Genomic DNA, 17,580 nt, shown 5'->3' with positions numbered 1-17,580 from the left:
ATCTCGCCGACCGCCGCTGGTCCACAAGCAAGCATCGCGATACTTCCCCTCAGTGGCGGCTCTGTGGCCCCCTCACTTACACGCCGTGCTGTTCCCGACTTTTGAATGAGAACAGACTGAAAACAGCGACTCCAAACCCGCAAACCCACAATGGCTTCAGCTCTGGAGCAGTTCGTGAACAATGTCCGGCAGCTCTCCGCCCAGGGTAGGTGCTTTCGCCCGCCTTGCCGCAAAAACCGGGATTATAAACACGCATCTCTCCCCCGAGCAGCGCCTGCATTTTTTGCTTTCTCATGTAAACACACCGGGCTCTCGGCCGCGGCGCAGCGCTCTGTATCTCCCCCGCACTGGAGGGCAGGGCTTACAAACAAGGTCGTCACATATTATATTCATCTAAACGCGACAAAACGCGCAAAACTCACATTTTCCCCTTGTGATAATGTTTCTAAGATTATCGACAGGTAGTCCCGCCCAAGCGTTGTTCCTATTGGCCAGGCCACGATTTGAACGGCGCTGATTGGCTATCGAGCCCGTCACTAAGCGGGGCTGCGACACTTCCGTGGAGAAATGCGTGGAGGCCCGGCGGGCTGGATCCTCTGGACGGCAGCGCTGCGATCTCGGGCACTGGTTAAAATCGGCAGTGTGGTAACCGCTCAGACTGTGAGGCTCCCACTTCAGATGCTTTTAAAAGCGCATATTCATCTGACACGGAATTTGCATCCGGATTGAATCCACCATGACAGCTGACACCCCCGCAGCAACATGTCACCAGCAGCTTGTGTTTCAGACCCGCAGAGAGAGCTGACGTGCAGCCCGCATTGCTCTTGTGCGTTTGTAATGCTTAGGACAGCCGCCTAGCAGTGCACACAGTGTTCGTGTGCAGGAATGCATGTGTTTGTTCCTCTATAGCAGTGTTTACCAATCCTGGCCCTGGGGACCCAGTAGTTTCTGTTCTCTCAATTCCTTAATTGAGTTAATTGGCCTAATTAGATCTTATTAATACGTTTAAACCATTGCAGACGTCAGGTTGAATATGAAAAGGCACCCAAATTCTCAAACTCCTCAATATTGGGGGGGGGGGGACACATTCCCTACGCCTTTGGAGCCAGGCCTACATTGGAGTGGGTCCGGGGGGGCATTGAATGTTCTTGTTTTATGTTGGTTTACTTTTTTGGTTTATTTAAACTGTTCAAGGTTTACTTTCTTGTACTATGTTTATCACTGTAAAGCACTGTGGCTATCCTGTGAAGGGCGCTATACAAATAAAAATTGATTGATTGATGTCCAGATATTAGAAAATGATCAGATTCATTCCCTTTCCTCATTTCACTGTGAAACACAGTGAAGCAAGATTTAGTCCATCATGTAAACGGCTTTTATGAATGCATTGTTGTTGTTGTGTTCATGTGTGTAAGCTCTAATGGTGTATGCTCCTTGTACGCTTCTTCTAGGTCAAATGACACAACTATGTGAGCTGATCAATAAGAGTGGAGAGCTGCTGGCAAAAAACCTGTCCCACCTGGACACTGTTCTGGGGGCCTTGGACATTCAGGAGCACTCGCTGGGGGTGCTGGCAGTGCTGTAAGTGCAGAGAGTAACCGTGGGATGGCCTGTTAACTCAGTCTTTCAAGCATTCGAATGGTTCAGTGGTGACCAAATAACTGTTCAAATACTGTGAAGATTCCCAATGGAGAATATAAATGCAGTGAAGTGATTTGTGCAGTCCTGTACGGGCACAGCTGGGAGTCTGGAAGAATCTGATTCACTTTTGATACTTTAACTTTGTAGCATGAAGCTATTTTATATTTATTAGGATAAATTGTACATTATCTATTCTACAGAATCACTGCAGCCTTTCTTGCTATTTCTATGATAAAATGTATGGGTACATTTAGTTGTTTAGTTAGTTGTCAGAAACTAGTCTGGAATCCACTTTGAGATTTTGTAAAAATAAATAATAACATGTTTCAATTGTTATTCATTTAGATTTTATATATTCATCCATCTGTCTGTCATTTTAATTCTGCAGGTTCGTAAAGTTTTCAATGCCAAATATCCCCGACTTTGAAACGCTATTCTCGCAGGTTCAGCTCTTCATCAGCACTTGTAATGGAGAACACATCAGATATGCAACAGACACGTGTAAGTCTACACATATACCTAGTTCAATGCATTCCAGTGCTGCTTGGATTGTCCTGACTTTTTTCTGTTTACCTGTAGGATCTAATTCAGGGCTTTTCTTTTGCAGTTGCTGGCCTTTGCCATCAGTTGACAAATGCGCTGGTAGAAAGGAAACAGGTAAAAGAGAAACCCTGTACTTTGTATTATTATTATTATTATTATTATTATTATTATTATTATTATTAGTTTTAGGAATTGAATTACTTTGATAATCATGACTCTCATAGATAACCACCCTAAGAGATTAGTAAGGCACTGCTGTATTTTCCTCATTCGTAAAATCGGTTCACCTAGTGTGACTGTCAGGGTTGTTTCTTATTTATTCTTTTATTTCATTAAAGTAACTTAAGCAATCTGTTTCTCCACAGCCACTGAGGGGCGTTGGCATCCTAAAACAGGCCATAGACAAAATGCAGATGAATACGAACCAGCTTACCTCAATCCATGCAGACCTCTGTCAGGTGAGAACATGCATGAGAGTTGTGGACAAAACGTTGTAAATAAGTAATTTCTGTTCGATTTCAAAAGCTGAGCCACTAACCCTGAATATATTTTATAGATATACTTAATAAAAAAGGTTATCCACTCAGATTTTAGTATGTTTAGTTATTTTGTACTCGGACCAAACATACGGTTCAGACTTTTACACTGATGATGACATAACTTTGGAAACCCATCGAAGCCCAGTGTCGAAGATATTTTACTAGAAAGCTGCGTCGACCCGAGTTTCCTTCCTCGCTTGTCCTGACTCTTGTTCCTCTGTCTCCACAGCTGTGCTTGTTGGCGAAGTGCTTCAAACCCATCCTCCCATACCTTGAACTGGACATGATGGATATATGTAAAGAGAATGGCGCTTACGATGCGAAGCACTTTCTGTGTTACTACTATTATGGTGGAATGATCTACACCGGCCTGAAAAACTTTGAAAGGGCACTCTATTTTTATGAACAGGTAATCTCGCCTTAAAGTCCTGCAGAGAGTTTGTTTCCTACGTTAGGGCTGCTGATAGACCATTAAACTTATTAATAAAACATGTATCAGTAAGTTACATTTGCACTTCAAAACCTAAGTATCTACAGCTCAGATGTCGAGATGAACAGAGGGCGATTCACGCTCAGACTCCTCTTGGTTCAAACCTTGTGTGCAAATCTCTCTGATTGAGTGTGTGATCGGATCTGCATTGTGTCTTTTAGGCTATAACCACTCCAGCCATGGCAGTCAGTCATATTATGTTGGAGGCATATAAAAAGTATATCCTGGTCTCCCTCATCCTGCATGGCAAAGTCCAGCAGCTTCCCAAGTACACGTCACAGATTGTGGGACGGTTCATCAAGGTGAGAAATCGGTCTTTGCAAGCGTGACTTCCTTTTTTTTCCTTCCAAAAGAAATGATACTTAGAACTGTATATAGATCTGTATGCTTTTTGCAGGATTGGCCAAAATACATGGTTTGGTTTGGAAGGTTATTATAAATGCTGGTTTGTGGAGAGCGGTGTGTTCAGTCTTCTTAATTGTGAAGTGTTTGTGTGGATGGATTCTGTCCTGATCACATGATGCTCCTCACATTACTAATAGTGTGTGCGTGTGTGTGTGTGTGTCCTTTCCTCAGCCTCTAAGCAATGCCTACCACGAACTCGCACAGGTCTATTCTACTAATAACCCAGCTGAATTGCGTAACCTGGTGAGCAAGCACAGCGAGTCCTTCACACGAGACAGCAACATGGGTCTGGTCAAGCAGTGCCTGTCGTCCTTATACAAGAAGAACATCCAGAGGCTAACCAAGGTACGATGGAGGGCCATGCTGTGGGAGGGGGTTCTCTGTGTCAGTCAAGTTCATTTCTTCATCTGGATCTGCTTTCGCCTTGCAGACGTTCTTGACCTTGTCCTTACAAGACATGGCCAGCCGAGTGCAGCTCTCCGGGCCACAGGAGGCGGAGAAGTACGTCCTGCACATGGTAAGAGTTTGAGCGTGACCCGTCTTCGATCTACAAACGAGCGAAACTGTCCGCTGTGTCTTTACGTTGGCCAGGAACATGTAATTCCGTGTTCATGACGTGTTTAGAATATGATCATACTTCCATAATGTCGTAATTTTATTGGTATTTTATAGTACGAGTTGTAAACGCCATGTGTATTATATTGATCATGCATTCGATTACATTTGCAATAAATAAATAGCATTTAATCCTTGAGCCTTCATCTGAATTTACATATATATGAGCATAACGTTTACGTGCCTCCAAAAACATATTTGGACGGGCTCACAATAAAAAGACATAAATAAGGTCTGACATCTGTCTGATTATTATTTTCTCCCTTTCCTACTACATTCAGATAGAAGATGGTGAAATCTATGCCAGTATTAACCAGAAAGATGGCATGGTCAGTTTTCATGACAACCCAGAGAAATACAATAACCCTGCAATGCTCCACAAAATTGATCAAGAGGTAAGAATACCTTTAATCGCCATTCAAGCTAAAAGTGTATTCATTGGAAAACCTGTATAACTCTTATTAAATATACCTTAAACAATATTGCATCAACAAGATCGTGATCTGTGAAGGAGCACGTGGCAACTTGTGAAGAGTTAAAGACTTTGGACTGGGAAGAAAAAGGAGTCCAGTTAAATATGGAGCTGATTTAAACTACCGACAATTTGAAGTTGACAATCATATTTGGAAAAAAAAAAAATGTAGTCCTGCAGATTCATACTGAATTAACTCTCTCGGCCGCAAGCAGGGACAGGGATTTAAAATGACTTTGAGTGAAACCAAATCAGCACAGATGTAGATATTATGGATCAACAGCAGAGTGAAAATGGGTGCAAACAAGAAACTGGAAGAAACTGCATACTGATGAAAGGAAATCTACCCATTTGGCTGAAGAGAAGAGTATTTGATTGATGCATTGTACCAGCGATCACTACTGGCAGTGAAACCCGGTCACTGAACGCCACAATGTTTCAAACGGCAGATGATGTGAAGCAGCACGGACCAGCGTAGAGTTTGAATAACGAGAAGAGACCGAAAAATAAATGAAAGCATCCGAGAACAAACTGTGACATCGTTCAAAAAGTGAAAATGTTAAAAGGGCAAGGTGCCGGACACATCGCAAGAAGAACAGATCAAAGATGGGTGAATGAAGCTGTCGAATGGGTCCAAAGGGATTAAAAAAAAAAAAAAAGACCTAGAACACGACCACATAAATGGGAAGAATAAATACATTTAGCAGGTGTGATGTGGAAAAGAGAAGCTATAGATCAATGCAAGTGGAAACATCTTGGGGAGGCCTACATCCAGCCGTGGATCGATATGGGTGGATATATGTGTGTACAAACCGGCAAAAAATATATATATTGCAGCTAAAACAAGTTCTTAATTAATGCAGCTTAAATGTCAGTTTTGTGATGCACTGTGACATTTCTCATTTGTACTCGATTACTTGCCTCGACAGTTTTAACATGAAAGCCAGCTGTGTGTGTAGATGTAGTGACATCTTATAAACATGGTCAGAGTCGGATTTCTAGATGAAACACCTTTACTCTGCTGTTAACAGTGTGAGGGGCTGGAGTGAAACCCGGTTGTCATGTCCTGTCTCGTTTCTTTTCCCTTCTCCTCAGATGCTGAAGTGTATAGAACTGGATGAGAAGCTAAAATCCATGGATCAGGAGATCACAGTAAACCCACAGTTTGTACAGAAGGTATGATGAGAATCTGAATGTGTTCCTGAATGGACTATAATTGCATTTGTTTTTCATTTTTGTTCTCCAGTCCTTGTTGGTTTGTGAAAGGACTGGCCTCAGCACAGTGACTGCCGTTCTAGAAACGCAGTCTGAGTGCCCGCTTTGTCTTGCAGAGTATGGGATCACAAGACGATGACGTAGGAAGCAAGACGTCGAGTTACTCCTGAAGCGCCGCGGAGCGGGGGGGCGAGGAGTGCCACGCGCCGGGCTCGGGGGGGGCAGAGGTTTTTAAAAACGCAGGAGCCTGTGGAGCCTGGACCTCCTTCAAGAAAACGAACGTTTGAATATTTCATGTATGCTTTCACACAATGTCTGGAGGGGAGGGGGGGCTAAGGAAACAAAAAAAACTAAGTTTGTCAGTGTTTTATTTATCAATGTTCAGATGGAAGCATGATTGCTGCATTAACTACAAAAATAAAAACTGGACTTTGTGTTCAAAACGATTAATGTGTTCATTTGGTAGAGTTGTGATGAAGGACCTGCCACTCTGGCCTTATAAACCTGACCAGAGAGCATCTAGAGAGCGTGAGCATCATTGTTTAACAGCTCTGAGGCTCAAGTATGGACACTATTCTCTTATTTAATATACACTCACCTAAAGGATTATTAGGAACACCTGTTCAATTTCTTATTAATGCAATTATCTAACCAACCAATCACATGGCAGTTGCTTCAATGCATTTAGGGGTGTGGTCCTGGTCAAGACAATCTCCTGAACTCCAAACTGAATGTCTGAATGGGAAAGAAAGGTGATTTAAGCAATTTTGAGCGTGGCATGGTTGTTGGTGCCAGACGGGCCGGTCTGAGTATTTCACAATCTGCTCAGTTACTGGGATTTTCACGCACAACCATTTCTAGGGTTTACAAAGAATGGTGTGAAAAGGGAAAAACATCCAGTATGCGGCAGTCCTGTGGGCGAAAATGCCTTGTTGATGCTAGAGGTCAGAGGAGAATGGGCCGACTGATTCAAGTTGATAGAAGAGCAACTTTGACTGAAATAACCACTCGTTACAACCGAGGTATGCAGCAAAGCATTTGTGAAGCCACAACCTTGAGGCGGATGGGCTACAACAGCAGAAGACCCCACCGGGTACCACTCATCTCCACTACAAATAGGAAAAAGAGGCTACAATTTGCACAAGCTCACCAAAATTGGACAGTTGAAGACTGGAAAAATGTTGCCTGGTCTGATGAGTCTCGGTTTCTGTTGAGACATTCAGATGGTAGAGTCAGAATTTGGCGTAAACAGAATGAGAACATGGATCCATCATGCCTTGTTACCACTGTGCAGGCTGGTGGTGGTGGTGTAATGGTGTGGGGGATGTTTTCTCGGCACACTTTAGGCCCCTTAGTGCCAATTGGGCATCGTTTAAATGCCACGGCCTACCTGAGCATTGTTTCTGACCATGTCCATCCCTTTATGACCACCATGTACCCGTCCTCTGATGGCTACTTCCAGCAGGATAATGCACCATGTCACAAAGGTCGAATCATTTCAAATTGGTTTCTTGAACATGACAATGAGTTCACTGTACTAAACTGGCCCCCACAGTCACCAGATCTCAACCCAATAGAGCATCTTTGGGATGTGGTGGAACGGGAGCTTCGTGCCCTGGATGTGCATCCCACAAATCTCCATCAACTGCAAGATGCTATCCTATCAATATGGGCCAACATTTCTAAAGAATGCTTTCAGCACCTTGTTGAATCAATGCCATGTAGAATTAAGGCAGTTCTGAAGGCGAAAGGGGGTCAAACACAGTATTAGTATGGTGTCCCTAATAATCCTTTAGGTGAGTGTATATTCCCTACACGTTTTAGGCTCTTCAGAGACCCTTCCTTCCCTTGTTTTCATGTGTACTTTCTATTTATTGTGTAAAATAGGGTAAGAATCCCCCCCCTCCCATAATATTAATCTACAGGTGACATTAAAATGTGCCAGACCAGCCCATCTCTTGTAAACCACAAACGATGCCAAGCGTAGAGCATCATGGGACACAACCCAGGAATCCCTGCCAACCTTGAAGACGGTCCTGTCCTCGGGATTTAACTGTAAATATTAACAGGAAACTGGTTTTGTATGACAGTCAGCTTCAGCGCTGTAAGCTTTAAAATACTCACGCATGGGGATTAGTGTATGTTGGGAGGAGATTTACATGAATTTTAAGTAATAGGAAAAGGCTAAAATACTTACTTGAGCTGAAAGATGTAAGACTGTCATTTTCTCTGAGGGATATTAAATATAAAGGCCCAGTTTCTAACCAATCTGCGTTTGCCTGACATAAACAAATACACATTTATACATTACATTCCCACCTAAATAACACGCAAATGGTGACATTCAATTAATCTTAATCTTAAAATGAATCTTAGACATCTTTGCAATAAACTACAAGCATGTGTTACCTCAGCTAAATTACCCCTGATCTTTAGCATATATTGATTTATACAGGTATGTGTTACATGTAGCTTTCCTATGAAAACAATACAAAACATGTAGATGGTGCAAAAATATTTTATTACTGTTATAGATTATATAAAGTAGGGTTTTCATATTTACAAAATAAAAATGACAACTAAAACCACAAATCTAATAAAAAGCCATACAGTCCAGAAATAAATATGTGATGAGCGAGGTTTCCAATTACAATGAACAATTAATTGGCATAAAATAAAGTAGACCAGGACAACACTGTCACCGAGCTGTTTCATGTGGAGACTGACACATCAGACCCGACCATTTTCTGAAATTCAAATGTATCGTGTCAGAAGAGGAGAGGAGATTTCTCACTTCTGGAAGATGGGAGGGTCACTGAATAATGATCAGACGCTTTAAAACATTTCAACTTGCTGAACTCCCCATTCCTGAAGGCTTGAACATCTGGGGCATTCAAAACTTATTACCAGAAGATATACAAAAACAAATAAAAACAACAGCAGAAAAGTAGGGACACAAAACTGCAAAAAACAATATACTACTAAAGCTGAAAAAAACAATAACATAACTTTAATCTTAATTCTCAAGATCATAAAACACTAAAGAGCCCGACAGCAGATGCAGAATCTTCCCATTTTCACTCAGATGCTTGTGTTTGCAGTAGCGATACACATTTCAATTTCAACTTCCTGAGTTTCCTCGACACACAGACAAAGGTGCACGTTTAGGATTCATGTCATTCTCTGTAATGTCCCATCCTAGACGCTTCATTTTTAGCTTACACACACACAAACTAAACAGAAAAAGATCTTCAAATGTATTTGCTGTAAATATCACTGCAAAATCTTCACTTGTATCATTCCCAAGCACCACATACAGAACTAGAAATAAAATCCTTTAAGCTTAATTGCAAAAGAAAAATGTAAAAAAAAGGAATTAACTGTCAGGTGATACAGACTAGAACTATGGCAGCTGGCGGCCAAAAAGCCACACGTTTACACATTAAAACGAGCAGCTCTGTAATTTCACACCCTTGAACACTGCGATGTGCTGCAAACTTTCTCAGGATTCAACGGTGATTCGGGGAATCCCCCTTGCAGACCACCACTCGGAGATGGTTAATCATTAGCTCACCGCACTAGAAGACTGCGAATCAGTGACCTTGGTGGCTGTGTTTCCTGTTTAATCTATTATCCATATTATGATGCCATATTGCCTTGCTTGTGAATGAGTGAAGGGTCAGCCAGTGACGGGTCACACAGCACAAATCGTTAGCAAAGCACAGATCTGTGGCAGAACGTTTAGAGTTCAGGATCTCGCTTTCCAATAAAATCCCAAAGCACGGATTTCCCCGCCCACGCGCTTCGGACAGTATAATGTCGACGCCACTTCGAACACAAGAGCCTTTTGTGGCGACGTGCACAGTGGGGTCCTCTGCCAAGACTTTGAATTTCAGAAGTGGTCCGAGTCAGAGACGCGTTGCCTCTTTCAGAGAATACATTCAAACCAAAATAAAAAATATATATATATTTATAGTGCTAGTAGCAGGATATAGATTTAAAACAGATAAAATCACAAAAACTAGATTCTGTGTAACAAATATTTACAAGGCGTGCTTTGAATACTATACAGTTTCCTTTTTTATTATTAGAAAGTTAGACAACATTTCATAACTGTGAAGCGAAGAGCTTGAGTGAGTGGAGCAGCAGTTTACGCAGTAAGTGTGTCAGACGGCCTGGCATGGAGAGGGGACACCGTTAATGCTCTTTTAGCCCATTAGCACTCCGAATGGAAGCTTCGTCGACCTGTGCTACTCTCGGACAGCGTCGACTCCTCTAGAGGACGCAGATCAACATGGTTTAATGTGCGTTAACACTGTCTCTGTGAGTTCTGGCAGAACGTAGAAGAGGCACACAACAAAACCGATACGAACACTATCTGTGTTGTGTAGTCTTCATACTAATCGTTTCCCTGCAGTGCATTAAGCAGCGTTAAAAAATTATTAGATAGGTTTAGAATGGATTTAATTCAGGATTCAGTATACTCTTAATATTACCACAATCATTTTATTCTACCCTTCCCCTAGATTGATTTACAATATTAATTTGATATGATGCAGCCCCTACATTATATTTCCACCGCTACAAGCTTTACACTTAAAATATTATATAATATATACTGATAGAATTTTTAAAACTGTTTGCAAATACTTTCCTTGGGACAGGGCTGACTGAACCGCTTTTATTGGCATATAAGTAAGGAAAGGCAAACTAAATCAAAATGCATTAATCCTTTTCTGTTTTTGTTGGTTTTTTGGTAGAATATTATTTTCTCTCACATCATTCTAGATTGTTATGAGATTAAAACATGAATTCTCCCGGATTTAGTAAATCAGTCTGGGTTTGGAGAGAACACCGCAGGAGTTCATACTTACTGGGTAAGCTCTGGTAAAATGTAATGCCGTGTCATTCAATTTTGATTGGTTAACTTACTATAGTAATAATATGCCTTATTATCACAAGGGCCAAAAAACAAACAAAGATTTCAAAGACTTTTCAATTTATCATCAAGACTTCCTGGAAAATAAACTGCTTTAAGGGACTGGGCACACATACTTTCCTGCATGGTTTCAGATTTATTTTGATGCAGCTGCTCATCATAACTGTTTTCTTCCTTTCTTTCATTTTTGTACAGCTGTTATTTCACCCGAAAAAATTAATCCCAATCTTATGTGTTTTCCTTTTTAATAAATAATAATAAATATGTCCAAAACAAGAGTCATGGAGACTGTATTCCTAAATTATAACAATGGAGACAAAAGAAAAAATAAAAGGCGGATGTCAATCCTTCAGCGTCAGAGCTCCATTGTCCGGGGAAAACGTTTTTGCAAATGTATCAAATCAACCGAGTTCCTTTTGGAAATCTCTTTAGAGTAAAATAAAATCATGTGCAGGAAGACTTCAGATTCAATATGTATGGATTCCCACAGGTTGGAAGCGTCACGTAAATGCACAAAAGCAGTCAGCAGGAAGATGTTGAGACTGGAGAAATGGCCAGTTAATAACGAGTGTATCTGTGAAACAGTTCCAGAAAAATGATGGACACGGTGTAGGACTGGTCAAAGTAGGGGACAAAAAGTTGCACATCCTCCTTTCTTTTCAATGCAAAGATAATTCGACACACTCATATCAATGGCTCTACCGGTTGTGTAAAATCTCTGACTTTGAAATGAACATGCGTCACAAAATAACACAAACTTCACTGGACAGGTTCTGTCTCTCGATTCTTACTCAGATTTAAAATTTCCAAGATAAACCCAAGCTTAAAGGAATATATAATCTTCTTTACTTATTCACAGATATTGTCGTTACATAGTCATAGTATGTGGGCAATTTGCACTGAAAAGACAGGAGGGTAAACTTATGGCCACCGATGAACCCCTCTGCTAAAAAACCAACTGGTTGTATGTGTTGAGTGTGTGTTTAATGGGTTTGAAATGAATCGCACGTTCATAAGCTGTCGAAATTGGCCACAGCCCTGCAGAGAAGACCAGGGAGAGCTGAGTCCCGATGGCACCGGGGCACCGTGCTCAGATCTTCTTGGAGTCTCTTGCTTCAAACAGTTTCAGACGCTCCTGCACTGTCAAACCCTCTTTCAGGCTCTGTGGGAGAGAGGAGAGAGAAAGAGGCAAGAGAAAGATGAAGGAAGGGAGGGAGAGAGAGAGAGGGAGACCACATGTTAACACAGGCTGTAGAAATATAACAGTCAGTGGTTCCCAGAGTCACTCTTAGATTTCTGAACTCCACTGCACCACCTTAAAAAACAAAGAGACTCTGGCTTCAATTACAGAGCCCAGCCATTATCAAATTAGCTTCCCCCCCGTCCAAATACTGGAAGTGGCCAATTTGTCTCCTGTACCCTCCATGCCAGTGATCAATATCAGCCTAATGAAGGGCATTAGGACTTCTGTGATGCCAAAAAGTTCTCCTGTGTTTGAGTTTGCGCTATTTTGTGCATGGGGTTTTATCACGTATAGTTTAGTACCTGTGCTGGGGCTGCTGATTTTAATATGGCAGGGCTCTGCATTTCATCAACAGTCACCAAACAGGGGATCAGTAATTATGACCAGACCCACGGTGATACAGAAGTACCGACAAGTGCCAAGTTTGTGAACACCTTTGTGCGAGTTTCCCCGTCTTATTGCAAGTTTACAGAGAAGAGGAGGCAGTGGGATGGACTGAGCAAGATATAAAATACACCAAGATATAAAACCTGAGATGAAATGAAAGTGCAAACACTATACAATTATTCCTAAAAACTGCTTCACTATTGACAAAAGCCCAGATTATTTGTTATTTTATTTTTTGCCCTTTCTGATCAGCTCTTATATTATATTTCACTTTGCAATTTTGTTCAGATTTTGCCGACTCAAAAAAATATGAATTAGAATGAATGCAACAAATATGTTTTCAGGAAATGCATTAATCTGTGTAGTGATGGCTTCCGGCAGTCTTTGGAAACCTGGGCTTTGCGTTTTAAACTTGTTTACCTGGTTGCCTTTGAATGAAAGAAGTGATACCTGAACCTGGACAGAAACTGGGAGAAATGGGTGAACTGGGAACCACTGGTACATGAAACATTAGAAAGCCAGTGAGACGGGGCGTGCCGACAGGTTAGTTCTGCATGCTGTCGAAAATGAAGTTATTCAAACAGGACTCGTCTGAAAGTGCATCCATTCCCTCGTGAGAATTTCAGCTATTATGTACATCAGCTAACATTCTTCATGGTAACAAATACATACTGAAATAGACTGAATTACAATCTGAAATATCAAAATGTTACAATTAATGTTATAATATTTCAGTGGTCTTCAAATCCGGGCCAGAGCTCATCTGGTTTTCATTCCCACTCAAGCTCTTAACGAGGTGCCTGAACTAATTAGTCACTGAACACCAGTTGAATGAGTTTTAGGTCCAATGCACGTAACGATCTACAGTGACTCAAACAAATCTACTGGATTGCGACTCTGAAGGTCTGGATTTGAAGAATACTGTAATATAGCAGGACACCATGGACCAGAGAGAGATGGAGCGCACCGAGTGGTTATACCGATTGGTTTGCTAATTTATAGTAGTACCTTCTAGCCTCTGTTGCACCTGACATTAGCTCCTCTACTCAATGCTCCAAGTAAACCAAGTTAACCAACCATTTTTAATATTCTTTACCTGACACAAAGTCAAAACAGATCTGAATTTATATGGCTTACTTGTAACAGAAGACGTAAAGCAGGAAAATAAACAACACAATTCGACTCATTACTATTAAATCTGTGCTTGTTTTTATTATGTATACATTATTTAGACATAATAAAAACAAGCACAGATTTAATAGTAATGAGTCGAATTGTGTTGTTTATTTTCCTGCTTTACGTCTTCTGTTACAATTAAGCCATATAAATTCAGATCTGTTTTGACTTTGTGGTCTATAATCATTCTGTTATTCTCCTCTGCCGTTCCTGCATATCTTCAGATGGGTTAGGATGTGGTTTAAAGGCTATTGTATTTAGGAAACGTTCTTTGAGTCCTGAAGTATTGGAGAGTGGTTTTGTTTGATCTCTGTGGCATAACTCCTTTCCCACAGACTAACGAACACAAGATTTGTTCCAGGAAAGACATCTATAAACTGTAAACCTCCATTTTCTGGAATGGAAAATTGATACACTGACAGTATTGTATCAGAGAACAATTTATAGGATACAAACGAGCCAGCCAAAAAATAAGAAACAAAACTGATGCAAGTCCTGCCAGTCCTGGAGATCACACCGTGGCACACATGCATACACAGACATGTTCGCAGGGCATGTGCTAGACCAGGGGTAGACAACACCGGCACTCCCGCTCCATGAAACCGCAAGAATTGGAGCCCATTCATCCTCGACTATTTTAGTGATCTTACTGATGGTAATGGGGTTGAGCATTGCAATTATATGGGCCTTAGACTGGATTCTGAGGGCCTTGCCAATGGAGGGAAAGTGCCAGGGTTGTGTCCCTCAGAGCCAGGCCCGAGAGCGGCCCGGAGGCAGACGGACGTGTGGCATGCAGAATGGGACACGCTTGTCGCAGTTACCTACGTCACGGGGAAACCCGCCCCCTGGCAGCCATCAGCTGTCCCACGAGACCTGCTCAATTACAGACTGTCAGGGCAAAAGACGAGGTATAGGCTTAGACACAAGACACAAAAAAGCACAATACAGTTTCTGGGTTACACAGGATGAGCGGTGCAGGGGGGGGGTGGGTTCGCTTGACAAAAGCAGTGGTAAATCTTTCCACCGCAAACCTGTACAGCTCTACTGAGGTTGACATTTTCCAAACATCTGTCTCTGAAGGTACAATTTCAGCTCCGAGCTGCAAGAGCCCGGTATAACAATGTATCATGACACAGTAATGCACGGTTTGATTAAAAAGATCTATGTGCCTCATTGGACTGTATTAAATTGGCTCCCTGTGGGTTTTAAGTTCTCCATATTCGGCAGGTTACGTTATCATCAACGTGTTGTGTGACTCGGTGTGTGAACCCTTCACTGTATAGACACCATGTTGTCTAAATCACGAAGCAATCACAGCAATTATCATGAAATTGCAGAGCTATTACTAACTGTGACATTTGAAGCATTGGTCTGTGAATCTAATCAGTGCTTTTCTTAATCTCTCTATTCTGAAAGCCAAAGGAAAACCTGCAGTAAGAAATGCTCTTATCCGGCGCCCTTCAGACTACTCACCTTCGACCTCACCCCTCGAATCTGCCGGCTGATGGTTGACCTTTCCTTCTTGAGGAAATCAGGATTGCTTTTAGATTTCATGATATCTGCGAGGAGCACACCAACAGATTAGGAAATGGTTCAACTCCAGCATTATCGTGATTTAAACAGCACTCAATGCATCAGCTTTACACTCAAGGGGATTGAGAGAAATCTTGAGGCAGTGGTCACAGATTATTACTGTATGTTTTTAACTGCTTGGAAGGTGATCCTAAAATGGTCCTGAATCTGAACAGATGTATGCTTTTTCATGTGACCCAGCATGCATTTACTGAGCAATAGGACCAGCAAGGCAGGGATGACCTATTCCCATCTGGGCTGATCTGGCCATCGCCGGCTCGGCTCACCGTATCCGGACACCGCCGTGCTGTCCGCCGTCTTCTGGCCCAGAGCCTCGGTGGCCGCCAACAGCTGCTCTTTTAGCTTGGTGATGTCACAGTCGGCTTTAGCTTTCACTATGCTCAGTTCTGTATAGATGTCCTTGTACTTATCCGTGGCATATTTCTTGTCCTATACAAGACATGAAGGGTGTTACTCGGCGTCATGAATTAATGAATTTGCTGAATGAATACAGATAAGCGAATGATCTCGGCAGATGCAATAATCAGAAATGTCAAACATAATGAGTGGAAATGAAGGAAGGACAATATCAAGTTTTACATTTGATGCACAGTAATTCACTGGCATGCCAATGCTACCCCACAGATTTGTGAACTTGGTCAGCCGTACCCTCAGTGCCGACTGGAGCTCGTCTTTGAGGGAGTGGATTTCCTGTTTAAGGTACTGGATTTCTGACTCCTTGACCCGCAATAAGACCTGAGGATAGAAAAAGAACAATCACACTCAAAGCAATAGATTTTATTACTAAGTTTATCCAAGTTAAATATAAAGATTGAGGTTGAACAGTACTTCAGGACTCTCCACAAGCGTGGTCACTGTCGAAGACAAGAGTGAAGCATTAAAGTCACACCTCCAGTTCGTAGATGTCCTTGCCATGCGTGAGGGGGGACGTGGCATCCTGCCCAGTGATACAGGACCGTAGTCGGGTGATCTCCGATGCCAGGCGGTTATTCAGCTCCTGAAAGACACGGTGCACAAAGCTCACACCCAACCCTAATCTCCCCCCTTACACTGCAAACAAACCACAAGCTTTTCCTGCTGGAAGATGGACAGTTCCTAGATTTAACTCTTCCCAAAACAAAAAGAACACTAAAGCCAATCTGAAAGCCTTAAGTTAAAAGAAATAATTGAAAAATCATGCACTTCACAAGAAAGTCAGTGTGCTTATATGCATTTTGTGTGTGTGAGGTAGTGTGCATGCGTTCGTCTGTTTCTGCTCACTTGATTGTGTGCGTTGAGCTCCTGGTTCTCGCGCTGGCACTGGCGTAGGGCCTGCCGCTCGGCCTCCAGGGCCTGCGCCAGGTGTGCGTTCTCCAGACACTTCTGGGAGTACTGCTCTGACAGGACCTCCAGCTCTCGGTAGATGGACCGCAGCTCCTCACTGTGGAGAGGAGAGAGGTATTGGGAGCCCAGAAGAGAGCGGTTTACCTTTCTGTGCGCACTGAGCCCAGCAGACTAAAATGAGCGCTCTACATGAACTAGTGCACGACCGGGACCATCTCGCACACGACATGCAGGATGAACACTGAAAACTAGCCAAGCTCTGTATTGTCACTATTCTGTGAAGGCCTTCGTAACACACGTCCGCTTTTTCCAGCTTACTCATACTGTCTCCTCAGCTCGTCGATGTCTGAGCTCATGCCACTGATCTGGGAGCGCTGGTTCTTCTCCAGCTCCTCCCGGTGCGCGTTCTTCATGGCTTCGATAGCTGGGAGAAGAGGAGAAAAGAAAAATGGTTAAGAATATAATATAATATAATATAATATAATATAAACGACAATCATGCCACGATGACCACTGAGTCGGCACGCTTCAGATCCAGCCAAATGCAGGTCTTACCAGCAATGGTAGCAGCCGTCTCCTCAGCCAGTAGGCGTTCCCTCTCCTCCAGCAGCTTGCACACCTCCCTCTGGTGCTGCCGCTGGATGTCTTCGATGACCTTCTGGTGCGTCTCCTCCATGGCTGTGAAGCCCCGCTCGCAAGTGGCCTGGGAAACCGCAAGAATGCACCCCCGCCGGGTCAGCTAGTCCACACACAAACTGGTCAAAACTAGGCCTTGTATCTACAGATCTACAGAGGCTAGGGCACTTGTTTGTACTTACTGTTACTATCCCACTTATGTAGTTTTTTTTTTAGCCTGTTCCTTTATAATATATATATATTTTTAATCAGGTTCTTCACAGCTGAGAAGATGCCCTATTAATTACAGCACTCAGCACTGTACTATTATTCATGCAACCTCTGGAGTGGCCACAGGGTGGAGTAGCAGCAAGTACAAGCTTC

General features: G+C 42.4%; 2 protein-coding genes across 8 annotated transcripts in view; one reads left to right on the top strand and one right to left on the bottom strand.

The window, feature by feature from the left end:
* The first annotated feature begins 40 nt into the window (after nt 1–40).
* On the top strand, nt 41–6,363 carry cops3 (COP9 signalosome subunit 3). 2 transcript variants are annotated; one of them, XM_066688772.1, is made up of 12 exons: nt 41–205; nt 1,452–1,581; nt 2,030–2,142; nt 2,249–2,298; nt 2,550–2,642; nt 2,953–3,132; nt 3,375–3,515; nt 3,790–3,963; nt 4,049–4,135; nt 4,515–4,628; nt 5,801–5,881; nt 6,037–6,363. In XM_066688772.1, exons 1-12 carry the CDS (start codon nt 151–153, stop codon nt 6,088–6,090), a joined length of 1,272 nt encoding a protein of 423 aa, XP_066544869.1. In that variant the 5' UTR covers nt 41–150; the 3' UTR covers nt 6,091–6,363. The 2 variants fall into 2 exon arrangements, with proteins under 2 accessions (XP_066544869.1, XP_066544868.1); XM_066688771.1 differs by lacking the exon at nt 41–205 and adding an exon at nt 617–826.
* A 2,059-nt stretch (nt 6,364–8,422) lies between these two features.
* Nucleotides 8,423–17,580, bottom strand: part of LOC136712307 (myosin phosphatase Rho-interacting protein) — a 118,049-nt gene continuing 108,891 nt past the window's right edge. For 3 of the 6 annotated variants that reach the window (XM_066688798.1, XM_066688801.1, XM_066688802.1), the window contains 8 exons: nt 17,137–17,284; nt 16,900–17,005; nt 16,519–16,678; nt 16,148–16,255; nt 15,907–15,993; nt 15,525–15,687; nt 15,139–15,224; nt 8,423–12,021 (listed from right to left, as the gene is read on the bottom strand). In XM_066688798.1, the coding sequence (XP_066544895.1) occupies nt 11,950–12,021; nt 15,139–15,224; nt 15,525–15,687; nt 15,907–15,993; nt 16,148–16,255; nt 16,519–16,678; nt 16,900–17,005; nt 17,137–17,284 (930 nt within the window). In that variant the 3' untranslated portion in view covers nt 8,423–11,949. Of the gene's footprint in view, nt 12,022–14,486; nt 14,554–15,138; nt 15,225–15,524; nt 15,688–15,906; nt 15,994–16,147; nt 16,256–16,518; nt 16,679–16,899; nt 17,006–17,136; nt 17,285–17,580 lie in introns of all 6 variants that reach the window. The other 3 variants (XM_066688799.1, XM_066688803.1, XM_066688800.1) reach the window with 2 other exon arrangements.

This window comes from Amia ocellicauda, chromosome 17 (assembly GCF_036373705.1).
Source record: "Amia ocellicauda isolate fAmiCal2 chromosome 17, fAmiCal2.hap1, whole genome shotgun sequence".
NCBI classification, from domain to species: domain Eukaryota; kingdom Metazoa; phylum Chordata; class Actinopteri; order Amiiformes; family Amiidae; genus Amia; species Amia ocellicauda.
Note: the sequence above shows the minus strand (reverse complement) of the source record. Positions and strands in the feature narration are given on the sequence as shown.